A 22482-nucleotide genomic window follows, 5' to 3' on the forward strand; every position below is an offset into this window, starting at 1 on the left:
AGAGTGATCCAATATATTACTGTCTCTGGTGGGACATGTGATGTGCTGTCTGTATTTTGGCAGTTCACAGGAGAGATTGGCTTTATTAAAGTCCCCAACGATGATTAAAACAGAGTCCGGGTGATGTTGTTCTGTCTCTGTGATCTGATCAGCGAGTTTCTGTAAAGCTGAGCTCACGTGCGCTTGCGGAGGAATGTAAACACTCACGAGAATGAACGAGCAAAACTCCCGTGGCAAATAGAACGGCTTGCAGTTAACAAAGAGCGCTTCTAGATGGGGACAACACATCTTCTTTAACGCTGTAACATCTGTACACCACCTTTCGTTGTTGTAAAAACATGTCCCGCCGCCGCGCGATTTCCCTGTTGATTCTGCGTTGCGGTCTCTAGTACTGAGCCTTGAGGTACTCCATACTGCACTTATGATCGGTATGATACCTCATTATTCACTGCTACGAATTGATGGCGGTTAGATAAGTAAGATTTGAGCCAAAGCACTTCCACTAATGCCAACATAATTTTCTAGTCTATTCAAAAGAATGTTGTGGTCAATAGTGCCAAATGCAGTGCTAAGATCCAGTAGCACTAATAGAGAGATACAAGCATGATAGGATGATAAGAGTAGGTCATTTGTAACTCGGATGAGAGCAGTCTCACTACTATGATACAGTCTATATCCTGACTGAAAATCCTCATAGATACCATTTTTCTCTAAGAATCCACAACATAGTTGTGAGGATACTACCTTTTCTAGTACACTCTAAAAAATGCTGGGTTAAATATAACCCAGCGCTGGGTTATATTTAACCGTCCCTTTTTAACCCAGCTCTGGGTTATATTTAACCCAGCATTTTTTCGAGTGTATCTTTGACAGAAAAGGGAGATTCGAGATTGGTCTATAATGAACTAATCCGTTAGGGTCAATTTGTGTATTTTTAATGAGAGGCTTAATAAAAGCCAGTTTGGAGGGTTTTGGGACATATCCTAAAGACAATGATGAATTAATAATATTTATAAGTAGGGCTGGACGATATGGCCAAAATGTATATTACGATATATCTCTTAATTTCGGTCGATACAATATAATTCTGATATTGATATGAACAATATTTAAAAAAGCTTAGTTGTTGTCATAGTTGTCACATGCACAGACTAACCAGACCCAGCCATAAAGCCTTGTAAGTCCTTCAAAGTTGTCTTTGGCCTCCTGGTAGCTTCTCTTATCAATGTCATCCACTTTGGACGGATGGCCTGATCTAGGCAATGTGCTGGTGATGCCATACGCCAGGGGTGTCTAAACTCGGTCCTGGAGGGCCGGTGTCCTGAAGAGTTTAGTTCCAAACCCAATTAAACACACCTGAACCAGCTAATCCAGCTCTTACTAGGCATACTAGAAACTTAAAGGCAGGTGTGTTGAGGCAAGTTGGAGTTAAACTCTGCAGGACACCAGCCCTCCAGGACTGAGTTTGGACACCCCTGCCATACGCGTTCCACTTCTTAATGATGCTCTAAACCAGTGTTTCTCAACCCTGGTCCTGGGCGCCCCCCAACACTGCACATTTTGTATGTCTCCCTTATCTGACACACCTATTTCAGGTCCTTGAGTTTCTTTTAATGAGCTAATGAGTTGAATCAGGTGTGTTTGATTATGGAGACACACAAAATGTGCAGTGCTGGGGGGCGCCCAGAACCAGGGTTGAGAAACACTGCTCTAAACAGTACTCCGAAGGATAGCTAAAGCCTTTTTAAATGTTTTTGTAGCCTTCTACTAACTTGTGCCTTTCTAAAACTTTATCCTGGAGGTCTTTTGAAAGCACTTTCCCAACCATGGTGATTTTTTTTGTCGTACCATGCACTACTAAGTGTAATCTTCAAGAAACAGCTTGTTTTATTCTGAAGTAATCAACACCACTATTGATGTCAGGTGGGGCAATTAGCCTGGTGTTTAATCTGGAAGTTGATTGCTTGCACCTGAGCAAGTTTATAATGGTATACTCTAGGGCTGATCACTTTACCAAACCAGGCATTTCACTGATTCATTTTTAACAATCCTCCAGAATGTTTTGAATTATATTTTTACTTTAATGATGAGGGTTATAATGTGTACATGCAGCTCAAACAAGTTAGACTAAACTAATTACTAATTATCATCCCGTCCAAATGTGCCATCTCAATGTCAGTAAAGATTAGTGACTTTACCTTCTGTAAAAAAAGTCTGGAAAACTAGCCTCAGGTAACGCTAATCCCATGCGAACAGACCAGCTGTAAATATGTGCGTAAATATTCCATCATTTTCTGGCATGAAACTTCTGTTAGCTTTAGGTAAGTGCCTATTACCAAAATAATCCAATCAGAATAGAATGAATTGAATTAACAAATCGTTCAACCAGACCTAACTAATATTACAAGCAACATAGTGTGCACAGGAAGCAATATGGCACACACAAGATGACAGAGAGGTGATGGCAGTGCATAAATCGAGTTACCCCTCCCACTTCTGGTAGTTTTATTGAGATTTCTTTTCCTGTGCAATTTGGCCATTAATATTACAGACATCCTGTGGTAAAATTCCTGGTAAAGTGGTCCTAATCTCATACAAATAGGGCTATAGTTGACTTTCGTCAAATCTAGTTCTTTGATGTCAGCTTTATTAGTTTGTCTTGTGTGGGTTGATAGAAACACATTCTGCGAATGAACTAATAACTGGATTTGTCGACGTTTGTCACAAATGGCATAAAATATATGATTATTCAGAGTTTTGCTTTAAGGCACTGAGTGGTAAATACACAAGATATTCATGAACAAATTGTACTTTCATCTGTATTTTCTTAGTTTCATCTGTGACGTAGACTTAGCTTGGTGTCTCTACTGTATAGTATATAGTTTCTGGGTGGTATCTCATTACTTACCCTACGCTCATGATAACATTTTCAGAACTCACCCACACAAGTTGATAAGTAGATGCAATAAGAATTCAAACAAAACAAATGGACACTAGATCATCTTTGACTCACAATAAAACAATAAAGAGATAAGAAGTTATAAATTAATGAAAAGTTTAGTGGTCTTAAAGTAAACATCATGTTTTAAATTGCACAATGTTTTTCAAAGATACAAAATCAGAGCCAATGTTCTTATGTCATCTTAAATATTATTAAAGACAATATCTTACATCGGAGTAGAGAAATATTTTAAGCCTAATCTTAATGAAATTTACAAAATGCAACAGTATAACCAGACACAAATGAAAAAAAGAGAAAAAAACGAATTGTTTACAAAAATTTAAAAACCTATACAAATGCATTTTACATAGTTCCACATAATGCGCAAAATTACTGCCAAGAGTGTGCATTTTTCATTGGCCTGCTTAGCACCGCATTACCATTTTCAGAAATAAATACTGAACAATTATACAAACACAGACTTTTATGAAAGCCCTGACTCCTCCCACTGGTACATCATGCACAAACAACTACAATAACATAATCAAGAATTAGAGATAGATTTTAACCTCTGCACTGTGATGCCATTTTATTGTGGTCTTATACCTGATGCATTTTCTTTGTTCTTAAAGACCACATGAAATCGACTGACAACTTCAATACTCTTTCCTGTGCTGATGTATTTCCTGTTAAAACAGGAAGTTGGGGCAGGACATACTGATTTCACAGGGTCTTTAGAGCTGCATTTACACTGCAAGTATTAATGCACAGATCCGATCTTTTGACCATATCTGATTTTTTTGGCCCGCCTGTTTACATTCACTTTGACACAACTGGTATCCGATATCTGTTTACATGAATTCCCGCCCATCAGTGATCTCTTTACTATGCACATAGTAGTAGGCCAATAGGTGTTGAACGGCCGTGCTATTAAAAAAAATATATATACTGTATTTATATAATTCACGTCGAGTAGACATTATTTGCCAGCATGGACAACAGCTGTCACAGATGTTTCGCAGCACAAAATCTGACTGAACGTAGGAAAAGAACGGTAATTTTAATTTATTTTATCTACAGCTCGTTAGATGTAGAATTCTGAAGTGAAATAAATTAGGGCTGTAAGATATTTATTTGAATGAATTAACGACAGAGCAAGAGAACATGCGAGTGAGTATCTTAGTAAAGCTTGTTGGTTTAATTACAAAAACAGCTAATTTATCTCTTCATTGCTGAGAAATATATTAGGTTTTAGTAGCAAAATTAGGGCTGTAAGATATTTATTTGAATGAATTAACGACAGAGCAAGAGAACATGCGAGTGAGTATCTTAGTAAAGCTTGTTGGTTTAATTACAAAAACAGCTAATTTATCTCTTCATTGCTGAGAAATATATTAGGTTTTAGTAGCATAGTTATTGTATTTAAAAAATTCACAGGACAGGGGTTGAAAACCAGCTCCTCAATATTGTGCAGTTTCCACAAAGTTTCCACCTCAATAAAATGCAAGCACATATACAGCACTCCGACATTAAAACGCTATCTTTATTAGCAAAAATGTCGCCATCGCATTGTGGTGGCTCAGATTTCTGCGGGGAATCGGATGCGTGTGTTTAGATGCAGGTCGGATGTCCAGATATCAGATATGTACCTGATTAAAGTCCACATTTGGAAGTGGCCCAAATCAAATGTGAAAAAATAAAAAATTCGTATCTCGTGCGGAATTTTGTGTTTACACATGTACAACAAATTCAGATGCGAGCAAAAAAAAATCTGATTTTTTTGTCCCAGTGTAAATGCAGCCTAACTGAACTATTCTTTTGGAAAGATTTAAATGTAGTGATTAAATATGTTGCAGTCATCAACAACAAAGTTGCACATGGACCCAATGTGCTGTTTTTGAGCATTACCAGAAAAACACATTTTGTTATAAATTATAATGCATTATAAATGTGTCGCTGTTACTTTGGCCTCATCCTCTATAGTGAGCGCAGGGTTGTCATACATCTCTAAACTCTTATCCTTGGTTTTCACATCATCCTTCTCTTCATCCTTCTCTTTTTCTTTGCAGCACTTGGAGCAGCAGCAGCAGCGAGTCCTGCAGAAGGTCATGCTGGCAGTCACCACTTTGTCCCAGGGTTTGAGGGAGTGTAGCGGTGTGGGCAGGAAATCCCAGCTGCGGAGGCATGATGGCAGGAAATGTGGGCAGCGTTTCTGCATAATGTTTACCACCAGTCACCACGGGTTTGAGGGAGTGTAGCGGTGTGGGCAGGAAATCCCAGCTGCGGAGGAATGATGGCAGTGATGGCAGGCAGCGTTTCTGCATAATGTTTACCACGATCGCAAAGATCGCCAAGACCAACACGGGCACTCCGACCCCCACCAAGACCTGCCACCCCGCGATGGAGAGGCCCAGGACTGCCAGTGGGAAGAGGAGGAAGATCAGGATGAGATACAGTGCCGCAAACCAGCGGTACTTAGCCGTGCAGTTGCCCAAAGCTTTGGCTAATCGGATGGGGATGCGTGTGAAAGGGATGGGATACCAGAGCAGGATACCACTGATGTTGAAGAAGAAGTGACAGAGAGAAACCTGAAAGAAAACACAAATGATAGTCTTTAATCTATAACCAGAGTAATAAAATCAAATCAAATGAAAAGTGCAGAAACAAACCTGTAGAGAGTTTGCCAGTGTCTCTCCAGGACTGGCGAGGGCAGCTAGAATAGCTGTGGTTGTTGTGCCAATATTGGAGCCCAGTGTGAGTGGATACGCCCTCTCAAGGCTAATGACACCAATACCTGAATAGAGAGAAAACAGTAGTAATAATTAAAAAAAAAAAAACAGTACCAATTTAAATGCCTGAATCAACAATTTTTCTTTCCTACACATTCCACTGTCTGTCCTGGGATTCTGTAGAACGTTCTGGGATTGCCCTTTCCAAGAGTGATACATGCAATGCCGTAAAATTACACAAAATGTCTAGGTCTGACAGAGAGGTGATGGCAGTGCATAAATCGAGTTACCCCTCCCACTTCTGGTAGTTTTATTGAGATTTCTTTTCCTGTGCAATTTGGCCATTAATATTACAGACATCCTGTGGTAAAATTCCTGGTAAAGTGGTCCTAATCTCATACAAATAGGGCTATAGTTGACTTTCGTCAAATCTAGTTCTTTGATGTCAGCTTTATTAGTTTGTCTTGTGTGGGTTGATAGAAACACATTCTGCGAATGAACTAATAACTGGATTTGTCGACGTTTGTCACAAATGGCATAAAATATATGATTATTCAGAGTTTTGCTTTAAGGCACTGAGTGGTAAATACACAAGATATTCATGAACAAATTGTACTTTCATCTGTATTTTCTTAGTTTCATCTGTGACGTAGACTTAGCTTGGTGTCTCTACTGTATAGTATATAGTTTCTGGGTGGTATCTCATTACTTACCCTACGCTCATGATAACATTTTCAGAACTCACCCACACAAGTTGATAAGTAGATGCAATAAGAATTCAAACAAAACAAATGGACACTAGATCATCTTTGACTCACAATAAAACAATAAAGAGATAAGAAGTTATAAATTAATGAAAAGTTTAGTGGTCTTAAAGTAAACATCATGTTTTAAATTGCACAATGTTTTTCAAAGATACAAAATCAGAGCCAATGTTCTTATGTCATCTTAAATATTATTAAAGACAATATCTTACATCGGAGTAGAGAACTATTTTAAGCCTAATCTTAATGAAATTTACAAAATGCAACAGTATAACCAGACACAAATGAAAAAAAGAGAAAAAAACGAATTGTTTACAAAAATTTAAAAACCTATACAAATGCATTTTACATAGTTCCACATAATGCGCAAAATTACTGCCAAGAGTGTGCATTTTTCATTGGCCTGCTTAGCACCGCATTACCATTTTCAGAAATAAATACTGAACAATTATACAAACACAGACTTTTATGAAAGCCCTGACTCCTCCCACTGGTACATCATGCACAAACAACTACAATAACATAATCAAGAATTAGAGATAGATTTTAACCTCTGCACTGTGATGCCATTTTATTGTGGTCTTATACCTGATGCATTTTCTTTGTTCTTAAAGACCACATGAAATCGACTGACAACTTCAATACTCTTTCCTGTGCTGATGTATTTCCTGTTAAAACAGGAAGTTGGGGCAGGACATACTGATTTCACAGGGTCTTTAGAGCTGCATTTACACTGCAAGTATTAATGCACAGATCCGATCTTTTGACCATATCTGATTTTTTTGGCCCGCCTGTTTACATTCACTTTGACACAACTGGTATCCGATATCTGTTTACATGAATTCCCGCCCATCAGTGATCTCTTTACTATGCACATAGTAGTAGGCCAATAGGTGTTGAACGGCCGTGCTATTAAAAAAAATATATATACTGTATTTATATAATTCACGTCGAGTAGACATTATTTGCCAGCATGGACAACAGCTGTCACAGATGTTTCGCAGCACAAAATCTGACTGAACGTAGGAAAAGAACGGTAATTTTAATTTATTTTATCTACAGCTCGTTAGATGTAGAATTCTGAAGTGAAATAAATTAGGGCTGTAAGATATTTATTTGAATGAATTAACGACAGAGCAAGAGAACATGCGAGTGAGTATCTTAGTAAAGCTTGTTGGTTTAATTACAAAAACAGCTAATTTATCTCTTCATTGCTGAGAAATATATTAGGTTTTAGTAGCATAGTTATTGTATTTAAAAAATTCACAGGACAGGGGTTGAAAACCAGCTCCTCAATATTGTGCAGTTTCCACAAAGTTTCCACCTCAATAAAATGCAAGCACATATACAGCACTCCGACATTAAAACGCTATCTTTATTAGCAAAAATGTCGCCATCGCATTGTGGTGGCTCAGATTTCTGCGGGGAATCGGATGCGTGTGTTTAGATGCAGGTCGGATGTCCAGATATCAGATATGTACCTGATTAAAGTCCACATTTGGAAGTGGCCCAAATCAAATGTGAAAAAATAAAAAATTCGTATCTCGTGCGGAATTTTGTGTTTACACATGTACAACAAATTCAGATGCGAGCAAAAAAAAATCTGATTTTTTTGTCCCAGTGTAAATGCAGCCTAACTGAACTATTCTTTTGGAAAGATTTAAATGTAGTGATTAAATATGTTGCAGTCATCAACAACAAAGTTGCACATGGACCCAATGTGCTGTTTTTGAGCATTACCAGAAAAACACATTTTGTTATAAATTATAATGCATTATAAATGTGTCGCTGTTACTTTGGCCTCATCCTCTATAGTGAGCGCAGGGTTGTCATACATCTCTAAACTCTTATCCTTGGTTTTCACATCATCCTTCTCTTCATCCTTCTCTTTTTCTTTGCAGCTGCAGCAGCAGCAGCAGCAGCGAGTCCTGCAGAAGGTCATGCTAGCAGTCACCACTTTGTCCCAGGGTTTGAGGGAGTGTAGCGGTGTGGGCAGGAAATCCCAGCTGCGGAGGAATGATGGCAGGAAATGTGGGCAGCGTTTCTGCATAATGTTTACCACGATCGCAAAGATCGCCAAGACCAACACGGGCACTCCGACCCCCACCAAGACCTGCCACCCCGCGATGGAGAGGCCCAGGACTGCCAGTGGGAAGAGGAGGAAGATCAGGATGAGATACAGTGCCGCAAACCAGCGGTACTTAGCCGTGCAGTTGCCCAAAGCTTTGGCTAATCGGATGGGGATGCGTGTGAAAGGGATGGGATACCAGAGCAGGATACCACTGATGTTGAAGAAGAAGTGACAGAGAGAAACCTGAAAGAAAACACAAATGATAGTCTTTAATCTATAACCAGAGTAATAAAATCAAATCAAATGAAAAGTGCAGAAACAAACCTGTAGAGAGTTTGCCAGTGTCTCTCCAGGACTGGCGAGGGCAGCTAGAATAGCTGTGGTTGTTGTGCCAATATTGGAGCCCAGTGTGAGTGGATACGCCCTCTCAAGGCTAATGACACCAATACCTGAATAGAGAGAAAACAGTAGTAATAATTAAAAAAAAAAAAACAGTACCAATTTAAATGCCTGAATCAACAATTTTTCTTTCCTACACATTCCACTGTCTGTCCTGGGATTCTGTAGAACGTTCTGGGATTGCCCTTTCCAAGAGTGATACATGCAATGCCGTAAAATTACACAAAATGTCTAGGTCAACCGTAATCGTGACTCAGTTTTCAACAGTTTGGTAACCAGTCCAATCTAGCGGCCTTGGTGATATATCGGCTGATATCTGCCATTTTTCAAATATCGGCCGATAAGTTTTTCTGTTTGGCTGATGTGTATTTTGACGGCGCGTCAGACTTTTATTTTGACGCCGCCGAGAACGGCTGCGGCAGCGCCGGAGCACACAGTGCTCACATTCTCCCTCTTGTTCGCTGTTGTCATTCAGTTCTGAAATCTAAAAATCAGATAGAATTGTTAAACAAAGGAATTAAAATCTATACAAAAAAAGGATTATAACGATTGCTTTAATATTATTAAAGGCAAACATTATAATACTTTCTCATTTGCCGTCAGCATTCCACAAATACGTATTTATATAATTTAAACAAATCTTTGAATGACTAATGAACATTTAATTTCACAAACCTTGCAGACTTAGTCTAATCTAGTTGAGATCTTGTGAAGTGTGCATGTGACCTGCATGATCGCGTGTTCTGTAACGGTCGGTCCTATGGTCCGTGCGAATCGAATACTGACAGGAGGAGAGTTCAGCTTCACTGGAGACGCGCGATCGAAAAACTTGAATAACCTTTTTAATTCTATTTTTATTAAATATTTATGAAAAATACTTCGTCTTCTAGAGCAGTGGAGGACCCCCCCAATCACTGCACATTTTGCATGTCTCCTTAATCAAACACACCTGATTCAGGTCACCTCCTCGTTAGGAGAGACTCACAGACTTGAAATGGCTGTGTCAGACAAAGGAGCCATGCAAAAAGTGCAGTGTTGGGGGTTCTCTAGGAATGTGGTTGAGAACCACTGTTCTAGAGTATAAGTATGTTTATTTTACACGTTTATTTTTTAATCCATTTTCAAATGATTTCAAATTTTTTAAAATATGAATTAAACTAAATAAAATTATATCGGCTTTATATCGGCCACCCTGCTTTCCAAGATATCGCATCGGTATCAGCTGTCAAAAAACCCGTATCGGTCAACCACTATAAACATCTGGGTTTCTATACTGACCGACTAATGGAGTGATAGCTGAGGTGAAGACAGAGCTGCTCTGAACAATGAAGGTCATTCCGGCTCCAACAAGCATGGCGAGATATCCAGTGACCCAGGCGAAAGGGAAAGGGAAATCTGGCAACAATCAAAGCCGTATTAGAAAGGTCATGAACAGTATGTTTAGTATGTGCATTTATTCCTGGTGTTAAGTGATGGCTGCATTAAAACTCCCCACAGAGCTTTGGCTAAAATGCAAGTAGAGTGGATATGTGGGGAGTTATGGGCATGTACCTGAGTGCAGTCTGAAACCAACAGCACATGCACATACACACACACCTGTGGCACTCAGACACACTCAGGCTCATATAATGTTCCTGTTCAGCTCATCAGACAGCAGGACTGGATCACCTGTGCCGACTATCATATGACAGGATACATGCGAACACACTTCCAGTAAGCGCTACGCCTACAGGAATGTGATAAGAGGGAACTCTGGGAAGGGTGGGGAATTGCCACATGTATGTTTTTAGCTGAAGGTCAAATATTTGCTACATGCGTCTTTGTCCTCAACTTTCAACTTAAAAGTTCAGTGTTGACGCACTGTCATATACCACAAAGAGTGCGTATCAGAGGTTAATGTTAGCAATTAGCAACAGAGCTTATCGGCAGATGATTAATCTCTGATGTTGACTCACCGGTGTTGAGCACCTTTTTGATCATGACCGCCACCTGACCCTTCAACATTGAGTTCAGCAGCTTGACGATCAGAATCAGGCAGGTGCAGAGGGCCAGCAACGACAGAGCCAACAAAATCAAGCCCACCGCCAGGTCCGGCAGATCAGCGTACACAAACATGTGAGTACCTGAAGAGATGAGGAGGAGTCTGTCAGAGCTTACAGAAATATACAGAACGTTCATGAAAGTGTTGGAAAGTTACTGTCCAGTTTCCCTGCTGGTGTAGTTTGATGGTTTTAGAGTAGATGTTTCCAAACCTGTTCCTAAAAATCTACCTACCTGCACAGTTCAGTTCCAGCATACCTGTCTAATTATCAAGCGCTTCTGAAGGTCTTAATTAGCTGGTCCAGGTGTTTTTGATCAGGATTGGAGCTGAATTTTGCAATAAGGTAGATCTCTTTTGGGGCACTTGTCAAATTGAAAACCAGCAAACATTATAAATGACCTTTTATTTCTTTAATATATTATCTGCAAGTACAGTTTCTGAATGAACCTGCGTTTTGAACGAATCGTGTGAACCAATGATTCAAAGGCCTATTCATAAAGTGAGACGTTTACTGAATTCCTGAATGAACCAGCCGTTTGAACAAATCGAATGAATGAATGACACAAAGACATTTACCACCACCTGCTGGCAGTTGTAGTTTCTTCTTTAGAGTATCATTTCATTTATTAAAAAACAAAAACAAAACAAAAACATTAAAGGGACAACTTTAAAAGTTGTCCCTTTAACAGAAACAGGAGATACAATATATATTTTAGACAAAACAAAGAGTCTGAATGACAAAGAAAGAGACAAAACAATTATTATGAAATGGACGAAAAGGCTTTTACAAGCAAAGTACAACAATCTTCTAGTGTTTAAAGTTGTCTTTTTACAAAAAAAAAGTTAAGTTAAAAGTTAAGTCTTTTTTTTACCAAAAAAAAAAAAATCTGTCATTTACTCACCCTCATGTCATTTCGAACCTGAATGACTTACTTTCTTTTGCACAACATAGAAGGTATTTTGAAGACTGTTGGTAACAAAGCTGTTTTGGTTACCAGTGACTTTCATTGCATGAACGAAACAATACTGAGATGTTTTTCAAATTATCTTCTTTTATGTTCCATAGTTTAGTGTGTGTGTGTGTGTGTGAAATCTTTTCAGAGTTAGAGCATGTCCATAAAATAGCTGGATGGACCAGACTCTGATTTCAAAGTCAATGCACATTTGCTAGTAATTTCAAATTTTTTCCAGTAAATAAATTATTATTTTTGACTCCTGTGGCATTATTTGAATAAGCTATCACTTTACATGCTAGTCTACTGTAGCATAAAATGACTTTTTAGGGCTGTCAAAACTAACACGTTAATAGTGTGATTACTATTTTTATTTTTTTTTCAGTTTAATGCAATATACATTTTTCGTGAACGCACACAGCTCACTGATTAATTTTTTTTAGCTTGAATAAAGATGAATCTATATTCAATTTATAGTGGAAATACATTTTATAGTTTGTGAAGACTGGTTAAGTTAAATTTAAAGTTATATTTTTCAAAGCCTATTAAAATGTTAAAAAATAATGGCTTTCAGTTATATTGTAATGTTGAATGGCTATAATTAATGCCGAAAATTTAAGTGAAAATGCATTTAATAGAGACATCATTGCATTATTGGTATCAATGACACTGGTCTTCATTAATAATAGGCTACTTAGTAAAAATATGCCATTAAACTCATATTTAAAATATACTATTGCATTTTTATGTTGTTTCTACATGAATTTGGAGATTAAGTGTGAAATGAAGACATAATAAATATCAATATGCGATTAATCGTGATTAATTACAGGAAAATGTGTGATTAACTAGTTAATTTTTTTTAATCGATTGCCAGCGCCAGGATTTTTTAAATCAGATTGCTAACAAAGCTTTATGAAAATAGTTGTATGCTGATTCTAGTTCGAAATCTTACTACTTAAATGGACCAAATAAAATTGCAAATCTTAAAAGATACAGAGGGCTATTTTCAGATATTAAGTACATCTTGACCATTATGCTATTGCTACGAGACTGTGATCATTGTCATTACTACATAAAATCACAAAATCACACTCAATAGCTGCAGTTGCTTGCTTTATGATAGTTCAGTCATTTTCAAAATGGGGTTTAGTGACCCCTAAGGGGTTGCACAAGGGTCAGTTAAAATGTCCACCAAAAAAAAAATTGTAAAAGTGTAAGAAAGTTAATACTTAAAAAAAAAAAAAAAAAAAATGGGCCATTTATATATAGCTGCTTTTATCTTTTATGAATGCATGAATGAATCCCTTGCAAGGGGATTAACAAATTTGGGGATCCTTGGCATTAAAGTTTGAAAACCCCTGATATAATCTCCTAAAAATTATCTTCAAATTCTCATTTGAGGAGCTGCTGAATGGTGCTTCTTGAAAATCTGAGCGCACTCTGTCACAGTTGAAAGACCACAGCATGATTACATACTCAAATCCACTGAACCAAGTCAAGGCTGGAATTTCAACATGCGATCTAACTACTTGCATTGATTTAAATCACCCAAATTCATACCCAGAGCAAAAGCCCTACTGCCAAATTGGCAGAGGCTCTTTCTTCAGGTGCACTGGCCTCAAGTGCCCGAGGCTGTCATGAAGAATAGCCCCATTGAAAAGGTAGAGTAGATGGATGGGGTGGGGGGGAAAGGTGAAGCTAAGATCTCTCTCAGCTTTTATAAGAATCCATTGTACTCATGGAGGTTAGAGTGAATTGCGATCGATGGCTTAGAGCTGAAATAAGTCAGCTATGTAAGGAATAGGACGGGAAATGGATTGACATTAGGCTTCAGTCTCTGTTGATCCAGGAAGTTCCTGCGCTAGTTGCTACAAGAGCCACAAAGCAAGCAGAGGCACTTACATTTTTCCAAGTTGTTTGTTTCCGTTTGGTTCTCTTGAGTCCAGATCTGGCCGTCCTCCTCCCAGCAGAGGGCGCCAGGCGTGCAGTTTGCGAATCCAGGGACTGTTATATTCATGAGGTTCTGAAACGGACAAAAATACATCTTCAGACCTAAACCTTACATAAGGGAGAGAATATTAAGTTTTTTATGCTCAGTGTCGCATTGTTAGCTTACCAACATGCTAACAAAACAATCGACCTAGGCTGCATCCGAAATCTCATACTTCCCTACTATATAGTGGGCGAAAAACAGCATGTGACAAAAGAAGTGTATCCGAATTCACAGTACTTCTAAAAGAGTAGGCAAAAAGTATAACCTAAAAGAGTAGGCACCCGGATAACCTACTGCTAACAGCATTATTCTGAAGTGTGGTGTATTCTGTCACGTGACCTACCAGCTTCAGTTGCGTCACATCACTGCCAATCATTGTGTTTCCATAACCCTTCAAATTGCGCAAATTGAAATTGTGAACTGAAAATACGCCCAATAGAAACACGTCAATTTCGCAAAAACTCCCATATATCGCAAATACGTTTTTCAGCTGCTCTTTTTGCAGTTGAGAAGTAATTACTTATTAAAAAAAAATAAAAAATAGCCTACCTAGTCAAGAGAGTATGCGATTTCAGATGCAGCCCTAGTTTAGCCTCTGTGTGCTGTGCATGAGGACAAGTTTTTGCGAGATGTACAGAGTTGCTGCTAGGTATATGCTAAGTGACTTTTTTACACATTGGCTGCATTCCAGTCCATTTTTACGCCCTTCACTCGCAAACTTCCCTCCGTCTAGTTTACTGGGATGTATGTCATTGATTACGTTGCATGAGTGCCCACTACTGGCAGAACTCTTGCAGTGGGCAGAATTGGAACGTCCTAAGCAACATGCTAACACCACAAGCTATTGCAATCAATTGGGAGTTGAATCTCTGCGTGCTTGATGTTGTATGTCATACCCAGCTGACATAGCTACATAGAATGTTCCAAATAAAATGTTTACTTTCAGTTAAAATGCTGCCTTTAAAGGAAGCTATCTATATAGACAGCAAGGCAATGCTCTAGGCTTTAGAACAGAGCAACAGAGCTAATGCCTTGGTTAACAAGGTTTATCGGGAATTTAGATAAAAGACTCGCATATCTGTATTTGTATGTACATATAGACCCTATGTTTATCTTCTGAATTCCCATCAGTGTGATAAATCTTATTTCCTCATGTTTTAACAGCCTAATCTAGTGACTGACGAGAAATAGTGGGTGTGCTGCACTTATTAACCCACTTTCACATTCTCACCGTGATTTTTTCTGTTTTACACCAGATCTTAACCAGACTTTTGTTTCGGGCAGCAGGGTCTCCAGTGGCGATGTCACGGATCACAGATGTGTCCAGCTGGAAGAACAAAACAATAATAAAAAATAAAAAAAAACAATTTTCAATAAAAAAAAAACATGTGGTAGAGATACAGCAGAGAGCAAAGCAGGTGCATAAAGATCTGATTTTGATCTGTGATGCAAATATTAGTGCATTCAAGTCCTTCTGGGATATTTGTTTTTATGAGTTTGGAAGTCGTAATTACAATGTCAGGTGCATTCAAACCATTTTGGTCAAAGCTAGATGGTGATGTACCTTTCTACAAGATACAGCATGGGTTTTTTAACTCTACTTCTATAAAAGGATGAATAAAGTGTGTTTTTGCCTTCAGTTTGCATTTCATTTATGAAGGTTCTGTAAACTGAATTGTTGTATATTCTTAATTGAAAATGTAAAATACTGTCTTATTTTGTACAGATAAACACACACAACTATGTCGGAATTCCCATCTTAAGTGTCCTCGTAAACAGTTGGTTAGAGAGAGGGAAAAAAAAAAAACTGTATGCGTTTCAGTATATTGATCTGTGGATTAGGTCTTAAAGTGACAGCAGCCTAATAATCCTGCTGCTACCAAACATTAATTTATAGGACAATAACAATGACACAGTGGAGCTTATGCGATCGGCTGCCTGATACAGTTGCATACAGATGCAGTTGACTAGTAACACCTACTAGATAAATCAACAGATCCACTGATCTCACCTCAATGATGTTCTTGGTGAGGGGTTCAGTGATGACCTTTAAAAGGTCTGGAGCGTCTGCACCCGTCTGGATGTTAAAGGAATCAATTATAAGTTTGGTGAGTCTGTAGAGGTATCCTGAAGCCACCTCCAGAGGCAACAGCACCAGGACAGACAGCCAGTTAAAGAAGTCATGGACCGTAGCTCCAGCAAATGCCCTGAGGTACACAGAATCAATGACATAACCCATTTCTCAGATGTTCAACCGGAACTCCTTCATCAGCACGTAAATTCAAAGCTACCGAAAGAGTGCTAGATTAAGTTTTGCACCATTTTTATTTTCAAGATTTTGTATACAAATGATGCTAATAAGACACAGTGTTTCAATGTTTTCCATCACTTTATAGATACAAAACTGATTCCTTAGTTGGGTTTACCTGCGAAACTCGTTGCGGTCTCCCGCCTGCATCACGGCCACAATGGTGTTTGTCACAGAAGTGCCGATATTAGCACCCATAATGATTGGCACTGCAGATTTCACCTCCAACACTGAAATATACAATAAAAAATAATATATATTCTTTTTTTTAAATGTTTTTTAAGTCTCTTCTACGCTCCAAGGCTGCATTTGCATTTGGTCAAAAATAGTCAAAAAATGCATTTTGTTAAATATATTCCTGTAACTTATTCCTGTGATCAAAACTGTATTTTCAGCATCATTCCTCCAGTCTTCAGTGTCACATGATCCTTCAGAAATCAGTATAATATGCTGATTTGCTGCTCAAACATTTCTGATTATTATCAATGTTAATAACAGTTGTGCTGCCGAATATTTTAGTGGAAACAGTTATTTATAATTTTTATAATATTTATAATTTTAAGTTGATTTGAAATTGAAATACTTTGTAACATTATAAATGTCTATAAATAAACTATAAATGTCTAAATGTCTTTGAAAGTGGTAGAATCAAAGTAGAATCACTTATTAGTCACAAATTCAAGGGTTATATCAGGTAGAAGTGCCTTAAGGTAACAACAATTTTACAGCACATTTTACAGTGGATATTGTTTTTTTTACTTAATTACAATCTGCTACTGTTGTTTTAAGGCAGTGCTTATCATGAGGGTGGAGATATGTGTATGAGCAGGAGTCACACACACACACACACACACACACACACACACACACACACACACACAGAGACACTCACATCCAGACGATACCATGCTGACCACAATGGAGGACGAGGTGCTTGAGCTTTGAACCAGAACAGTGACCAGGACTCCAATCACCAGACCAGCCACAGGGTTCGACAGAACCGCATTGTCCTGGAAGATATCGCCAGCTGCCTTCCCTGAGAACAATGACAAAACCAGCAAACCATGATATTTGTGTCCACAGCACACCTATTTCTGTTCAAAGACAACCAGCCTCTATTAATAGATTAACCATGTTAAACCGACGTGCGCTATGATAAGACGCCTATGATCACTGCTAACCCACAAAAGATCAGCCACTTATCAAGTTTTTCTGTTTGACCTACATAGTTTCTACAGAATTCCTCATACGTTTGGGATGGTTGTATAGTTTGGTAGTATAGTGAATTACTATAGTATACAGTAAAGTATATACAGTATATTTGTAATGTATAGTAGTATAAAGTTAAAATAAATTTCTAATAAAAAAAAGTCCCATCACTATAGTATAGTAGAAATGACTGTGGTTATACCAGCATAGGAAATAAGGGCTGAAAAATGGAAGCAAACATACAAGCAAAGGGTCTTCAAAGTTTTCAGATTATTAATACATTAAAATACTCAAACTAAATTAAAATGCAATCAAGCTGTAAAATGAAATCATATCCGCCCCCCCTCCTCAATAACAGTTTTCATTGAACGTGGAATCACAAAATTAATCATGGTTAATTTAATACATCAATATATAAATATATACTCCCAGTTTGTTAATAATAATAATAATAATAAGTAGCTTTTTAAATTTTTTTATTAAAAAAGAATTTAGAATTTGTATAGAAATATAGAATTTTTTTCCCAGCATGAAACGGGGTGATACTGATAAAGTGAGACAGTATATCAAGTTATGAGTTTATTATTAACTTACATAGCAATTACAATGATTAAATGGTAGTGTAGTGCAGTGCACTACAGATATTTCAGATGTATTTTACAATCAAATGGCACAACAAAACAGAGACAATAAGTTCTGTATGTAGGCTTATATTGCAAACAAATAATAATAATAATAAAATAATATTATAAACTATATTGCAGTACAGCAGGGCCGTATAGCTGGGGTTTGCGGGGCCCCAGTGCAGGTTGTACCAGTGGGCCCTGTTTGAAATTGTTTAATTTGTATGTTCGTTCTTTTTATTAATTCTTGTTAAAACTACAAAGTAATTCAGTCAAGAGCAGATTAACATTAAGGACACAGACAGCAGCTTGTAAATTCGGCGCTGTCACTTTAAGAGGCAATTAATGCGTCCATTATAATGATACACATTAATTTCTCCACTATTTACTTTCACTTTAGACATAACCAACATTTTTTTGAGGTTACTCACCAAGACGGGTATTTTGACAATTTTGTATGCATTTATCGGTACAAGAGCAAGAAGAGGCAAATTCGGTGTTCAAGCACTTTGAGATGCGTCTCTCTGTGTGCGCCCTGTGCGCACAGAACACAGCGCGCGGGTGCTGAATTGAGCTCTTTCATATATTTTTCTATTTGCATGTTTGGGGGGGGCCCAGAAGAGGGCCTCATGATTCAGTCTCTCCCTGGCCTTTAGTAGCCTACTTTCTAATTTTTGCTTTTGGTTAAGGTAAAATGTATCTAAAGCTTTCCATTAAGGTATACTGTTAGGTTATACAGAACTTTGGATTCTTATTAAAAGTGCATGAATAAGTACAATTTCCAAAAGTCACCCAACTTTACCAAAAGGCTCGTTCACTATATAATGCAGTTCACTGAGTATAGTCGTTTAGCACAATTGTACTGTTCTTAAAACACACACACACGCACACACGCGCACGCGCACACGCACACACACACACACACACACACTGAACTACTTTTAATGAAAAAGTTGGAAAGTTCAAAGAAAGTTAAAGAAAGTACCTCCTACAAGCTGGAAAGCGGAGCTCAGGATGTCCAGAGAGCAGACGAACACGTAGAGCAAACCCAGCAGGAGAATGAACTTCACGATGGACTTGAGGACGCGCAGAACTTTCCCCTTCGTGTCGAGATCTGCAGAGCAAACACAGACAAAGCGTGAGACGCGCGGAGCTCAGCTCGCGTCCCGCGGCTCATCCGCGCTGCGCCCCTCACCTGACCACTTCACCCCGGTGTCCCGGAGCTCCGGCAGGTCCCAGGGGTCCAGCTCGTCCTCCGGCTCTGACTCTTCTGACCGCGGCTCGGGATCCGTCCCATCTTTGCGCACGAGCTCTGCGTCTGCGGGAGAAAAGACACGCGTCTGAAGACAGAAAGAAAGCAGGAACAGAGGGGAGGAAGGAAGTGCGCCTCTGTGTGGACGTGGATTTATACGGGGAACATACCGAGTTCCGGCGGCGGCGAGGCGGGATGAGTCTCAGGCAGCGGAGCCATTGCCTTCAGTTACAACAAACACACAAATAACATGTTACGATGCAGCCATTTCACAAGGAACATTTTCTTTTGAAGTGTATTCACTTTTGCGCCACATAAATGCTTTGCATTCTTTGTCCCAAAAGTTTGGTAAAATCTGGCTAAAAGTTTGGCAAAACAAACCAGAAGAGCAAAACAAAACGACAAGCTACAAGTCAAACATCTATTTTCTTTCCTTAAAAGCATGCAGTGTTTAAAAACAGTGAACACTAAAGTAAAAAGTAACAACATACAAATAAAAGGGTTGTTTCTTATTTAACATGATGTTTATGATATTACTGTGATATCATCAAATGACAATGATTACAAACAATGAACAATTTAAGGTGAAGTAAAGTAAAAATGCTTCTCATTTAAAAAGCAGTGATTAAAAAACAATAAACAGTATAAATTAAAAAGGAAAAAAAGTTAAATTATTTTTCTTAGAAAGCATTGTTTAAAAACAATGAACAGTTTAAATTAAAATAGTAAACACAGATGTACAAGTAAAAAGTTGATTTCTTACTCATTTAGAAAGCTGTGATTAAACAAAACAAAAACTGTAATGTAAAAATGGAAAATGGAAAGGAAAAAGTATAAGTATTGTTTCTCAGAGAGCATGCAGTGTTTAAATCAACGAACAGTTTAAAGTAAAAGCAAAGTAAAGTATAAAAGCAAATAAAAAGTACAAAGTAAAAAGTTATTTCTTTCTCATTTAAAAAGCAGTGATTGAAAACAACAAAGTTTAAAGCAACCTTTTCTTTCTTTCTTTCTTTCTTTCTTTCTTTCTTTCTTTCTTTCTTTCTTTCTTTCTTTCTGACTGATTATTAGCTCACCTGTTTGTGTTGAACTGCCCACATGTTAATATCTCACAAATGCTCACAGATTTTTACTTATAGAAACACTAAGAAATGATCAATCTGTCAGCAGACCATTTATACGTCAATATACAGCAATTCCCACCACACAGTTAAGCAACACTTTGATGAGAGACATAAACCTGAGCACTCCCTGACACTCATGATTCAAACTCATCAGCAGTGCTCACATCCTTACTAAGATACACCCAGACCACTAAACACAGAAACACACACTGACTAAGAGAACTTAAAAATCAGCTCAAGAGCCCAAATCCAAAACAAACGCATATGTTCATTTGTTTTTAAAATACCAAGCATGGTTTGCCAAGCACTGAGCGGCATTATTTCAGCATGATTGACCTACCTGTGCTGTGCACTGAGTGTGTGTGTGTGTGTGTGTGTGTGTTAGTCCAGTGGACGTACCTGTGGAGGAGGCGCAGGTGTCTTATATACACCTGCAGCAGGACAGTCCTGCTCGTGTCACTGATCTAAAGTCCGGAGCGGGTGGTACTACACTTCATCTCACTCGCAGCCTCAGATGTAGGCCAATTATCAGCGCAAACAGAGTGATAAAACCTCTAAATAACACACAAAGTGCCATGATCCTGCAGCCATGCAGACCTTGCATGCACATTAATTAATGTGGGGGAATTTTTTTTTTTGCACAATTGTATCCTGAATTTTCTGTTTGCATGTAAAACATTCAAAATATCTATTCTATTCTATTCTATTCTATTCTATTCTATTCTATTCTACTCTACTCTACTCTATTCTAGCAGAATATGAAGTTCTCATATCATGCCGTTTTCATCTGTCACTATCAGAGTATGCCCTCTATTGAAAAAGTGCACATTACAGCTGGGCTCTCAAAGCCCACCCCAACCTTTCTCTTGACTCTAGAAGACACGACAAGTTTAAATGTGTGCATGGCTGCATCTGAAACTGTTATATTACTCAGTAGGGGTCCAACATCAGCTTCATGCTTACAACCCATAGCTGCATTTCCCAAAAGAATGGTTGTAGCTCCATTGGTTTCAGTGGGTCTATGATGTACTTAAGCTTACAGTGCTTTTGGGGAAACGCAGCCCAGGTCTGAACGTGTTAAAGTGATGTTCAGTGATCAACAGTCATGTTTGTCAGTCCCTCCCGTCCTGTTGTATACACACTTTACGCAGTGCAGTCAAAGTTGAGGATCAGGTATATATGTGCACATAACACACATGCTTTCCTATATCACAACAGTACTTTGGACAATCTGCCACATCACGTTAAGGTATTTCTTTTTATATGTACTGATCCAGAAAGTAATAAACTAACAGAGGAGGCTCGAAATAGTATTTTAAATTTTTTCTCAAATTAGTATGACTGTATGGCATTTTACTATAAATGTTAGTATTTTACAGCATGTTATAGTGTTTAGTATTTATATATATATATTATTTGTAGAAAGTAGGACAATTAAATAATTTTATAGTAAATAGCTAATAAATATCTGATACATAAATATGAAATGAAAAAGTAACAGCCTAATTTTGTCTGAAAATGCATATAATGTGCACAAAATAATTATGTATTTAAATAAAATTGAAATATGCAAAATACTTACAAAATGTAAACTCACTGTAATAAAAAGCCATGAAGATACAATTGTTAGTTTTGTTTCGAAAATTTGGAAAAATTAAACGAGGCATGCAGAAAACAATTCCAACAAATCTTTTTTTCTAAATACATATCTTTCTATAATCCATAGATGGAAAAGAAATGTAAGTTTTTATTCGTTGGTAATTGTTATATAGATTAAGTGTTAAGAGAAAAGAAAAGATGATTATTATTTTTATTTATTATTATCCTTTATTTAACCAGGAAAATATACAATTGAGATAAAACATCTCTTCTTTCAGGCAGTCTTGGTTCAAAATGGCAGCAACAACAAATAGTTTACAATCACACTAATACAATATAAAATACACAACATAGAATACAAGTTATTTAAAACAACCACAAGTCTCCTTTGAAACAGTTTCCAATAAAGATGAAACAATTAAGAAAGAAAGAAAAAACATAAAATAAAACACAGACACATACACACACACACACAC

The 22482-nt window shown here is 37.8% G+C and overlaps 1 protein-coding gene across 1 annotated transcript; it reads right to left on the reverse strand.

The window, feature by feature from the left end:
* Positions 1-7680: 7680 nt before the first annotated feature.
* Positions 7681-19589, reverse strand: LOC107698513 (sodium-dependent phosphate transport protein 2B-like). Its single transcript, XM_016499538.1, has 12 exons — positions 19457-19589; positions 19230-19421; positions 19020-19148; positions 17095-17238; positions 16321-16432; positions 15906-16101; positions 15126-15221; positions 13804-13924; positions 10860-11027; positions 10183-10299; positions 8830-8954; positions 7681-8748 (listed from the first exon to the last, which is right to left on the reverse strand). The coding sequence occupies exons 1-12, from the start codon at positions 19503-19505 to the stop codon at positions 8209-8211; spliced, it is 1989 nt and encodes a 662-aa protein (XP_016355024.1). The 5' UTR covers positions 19506-19589; the 3' UTR covers positions 7681-8208.
* Between the last annotated feature and the right edge of the window lie 2893 nt (positions 19590-22482).

The sequence above is a fragment of the Sinocyclocheilus anshuiensis genome, unplaced genomic scaffold, assembly GCF_001515605.1.
Source record: "Sinocyclocheilus anshuiensis isolate Anshui unplaced genomic scaffold, SAMN03320099.WGS_v1.1 scaffold1830, whole genome shotgun sequence".
Classification (NCBI taxonomy): domain Eukaryota; kingdom Metazoa; phylum Chordata; class Actinopteri; order Cypriniformes; family Cyprinidae; genus Sinocyclocheilus; species Sinocyclocheilus anshuiensis.

Bases quoted from the DNA above. Each gene is read 5' to 3' on its own strand.
- LOC107698513 (XM_016499538.1), bottom strand. From the start codon at position 19,505: ATGGCTCCGCTGCCTGAGACTCATCCCGCCTCGCCGCCGCCGGAACTC. The intron at 16,102-16,320 runs GTAAACCCAACT...TGTGTACCTCAG, and splicing joins GACCGCAACGAGTTTCGCAG to GGCATTTGCTGGAGCTACGG. The intron at 13,925-15,125 runs GTGAGAATGTGA...TGTCCGTTTCAG, and splicing joins GTAAAACAGAAAAAATCACG to AACCTCATGAATATAACAGT.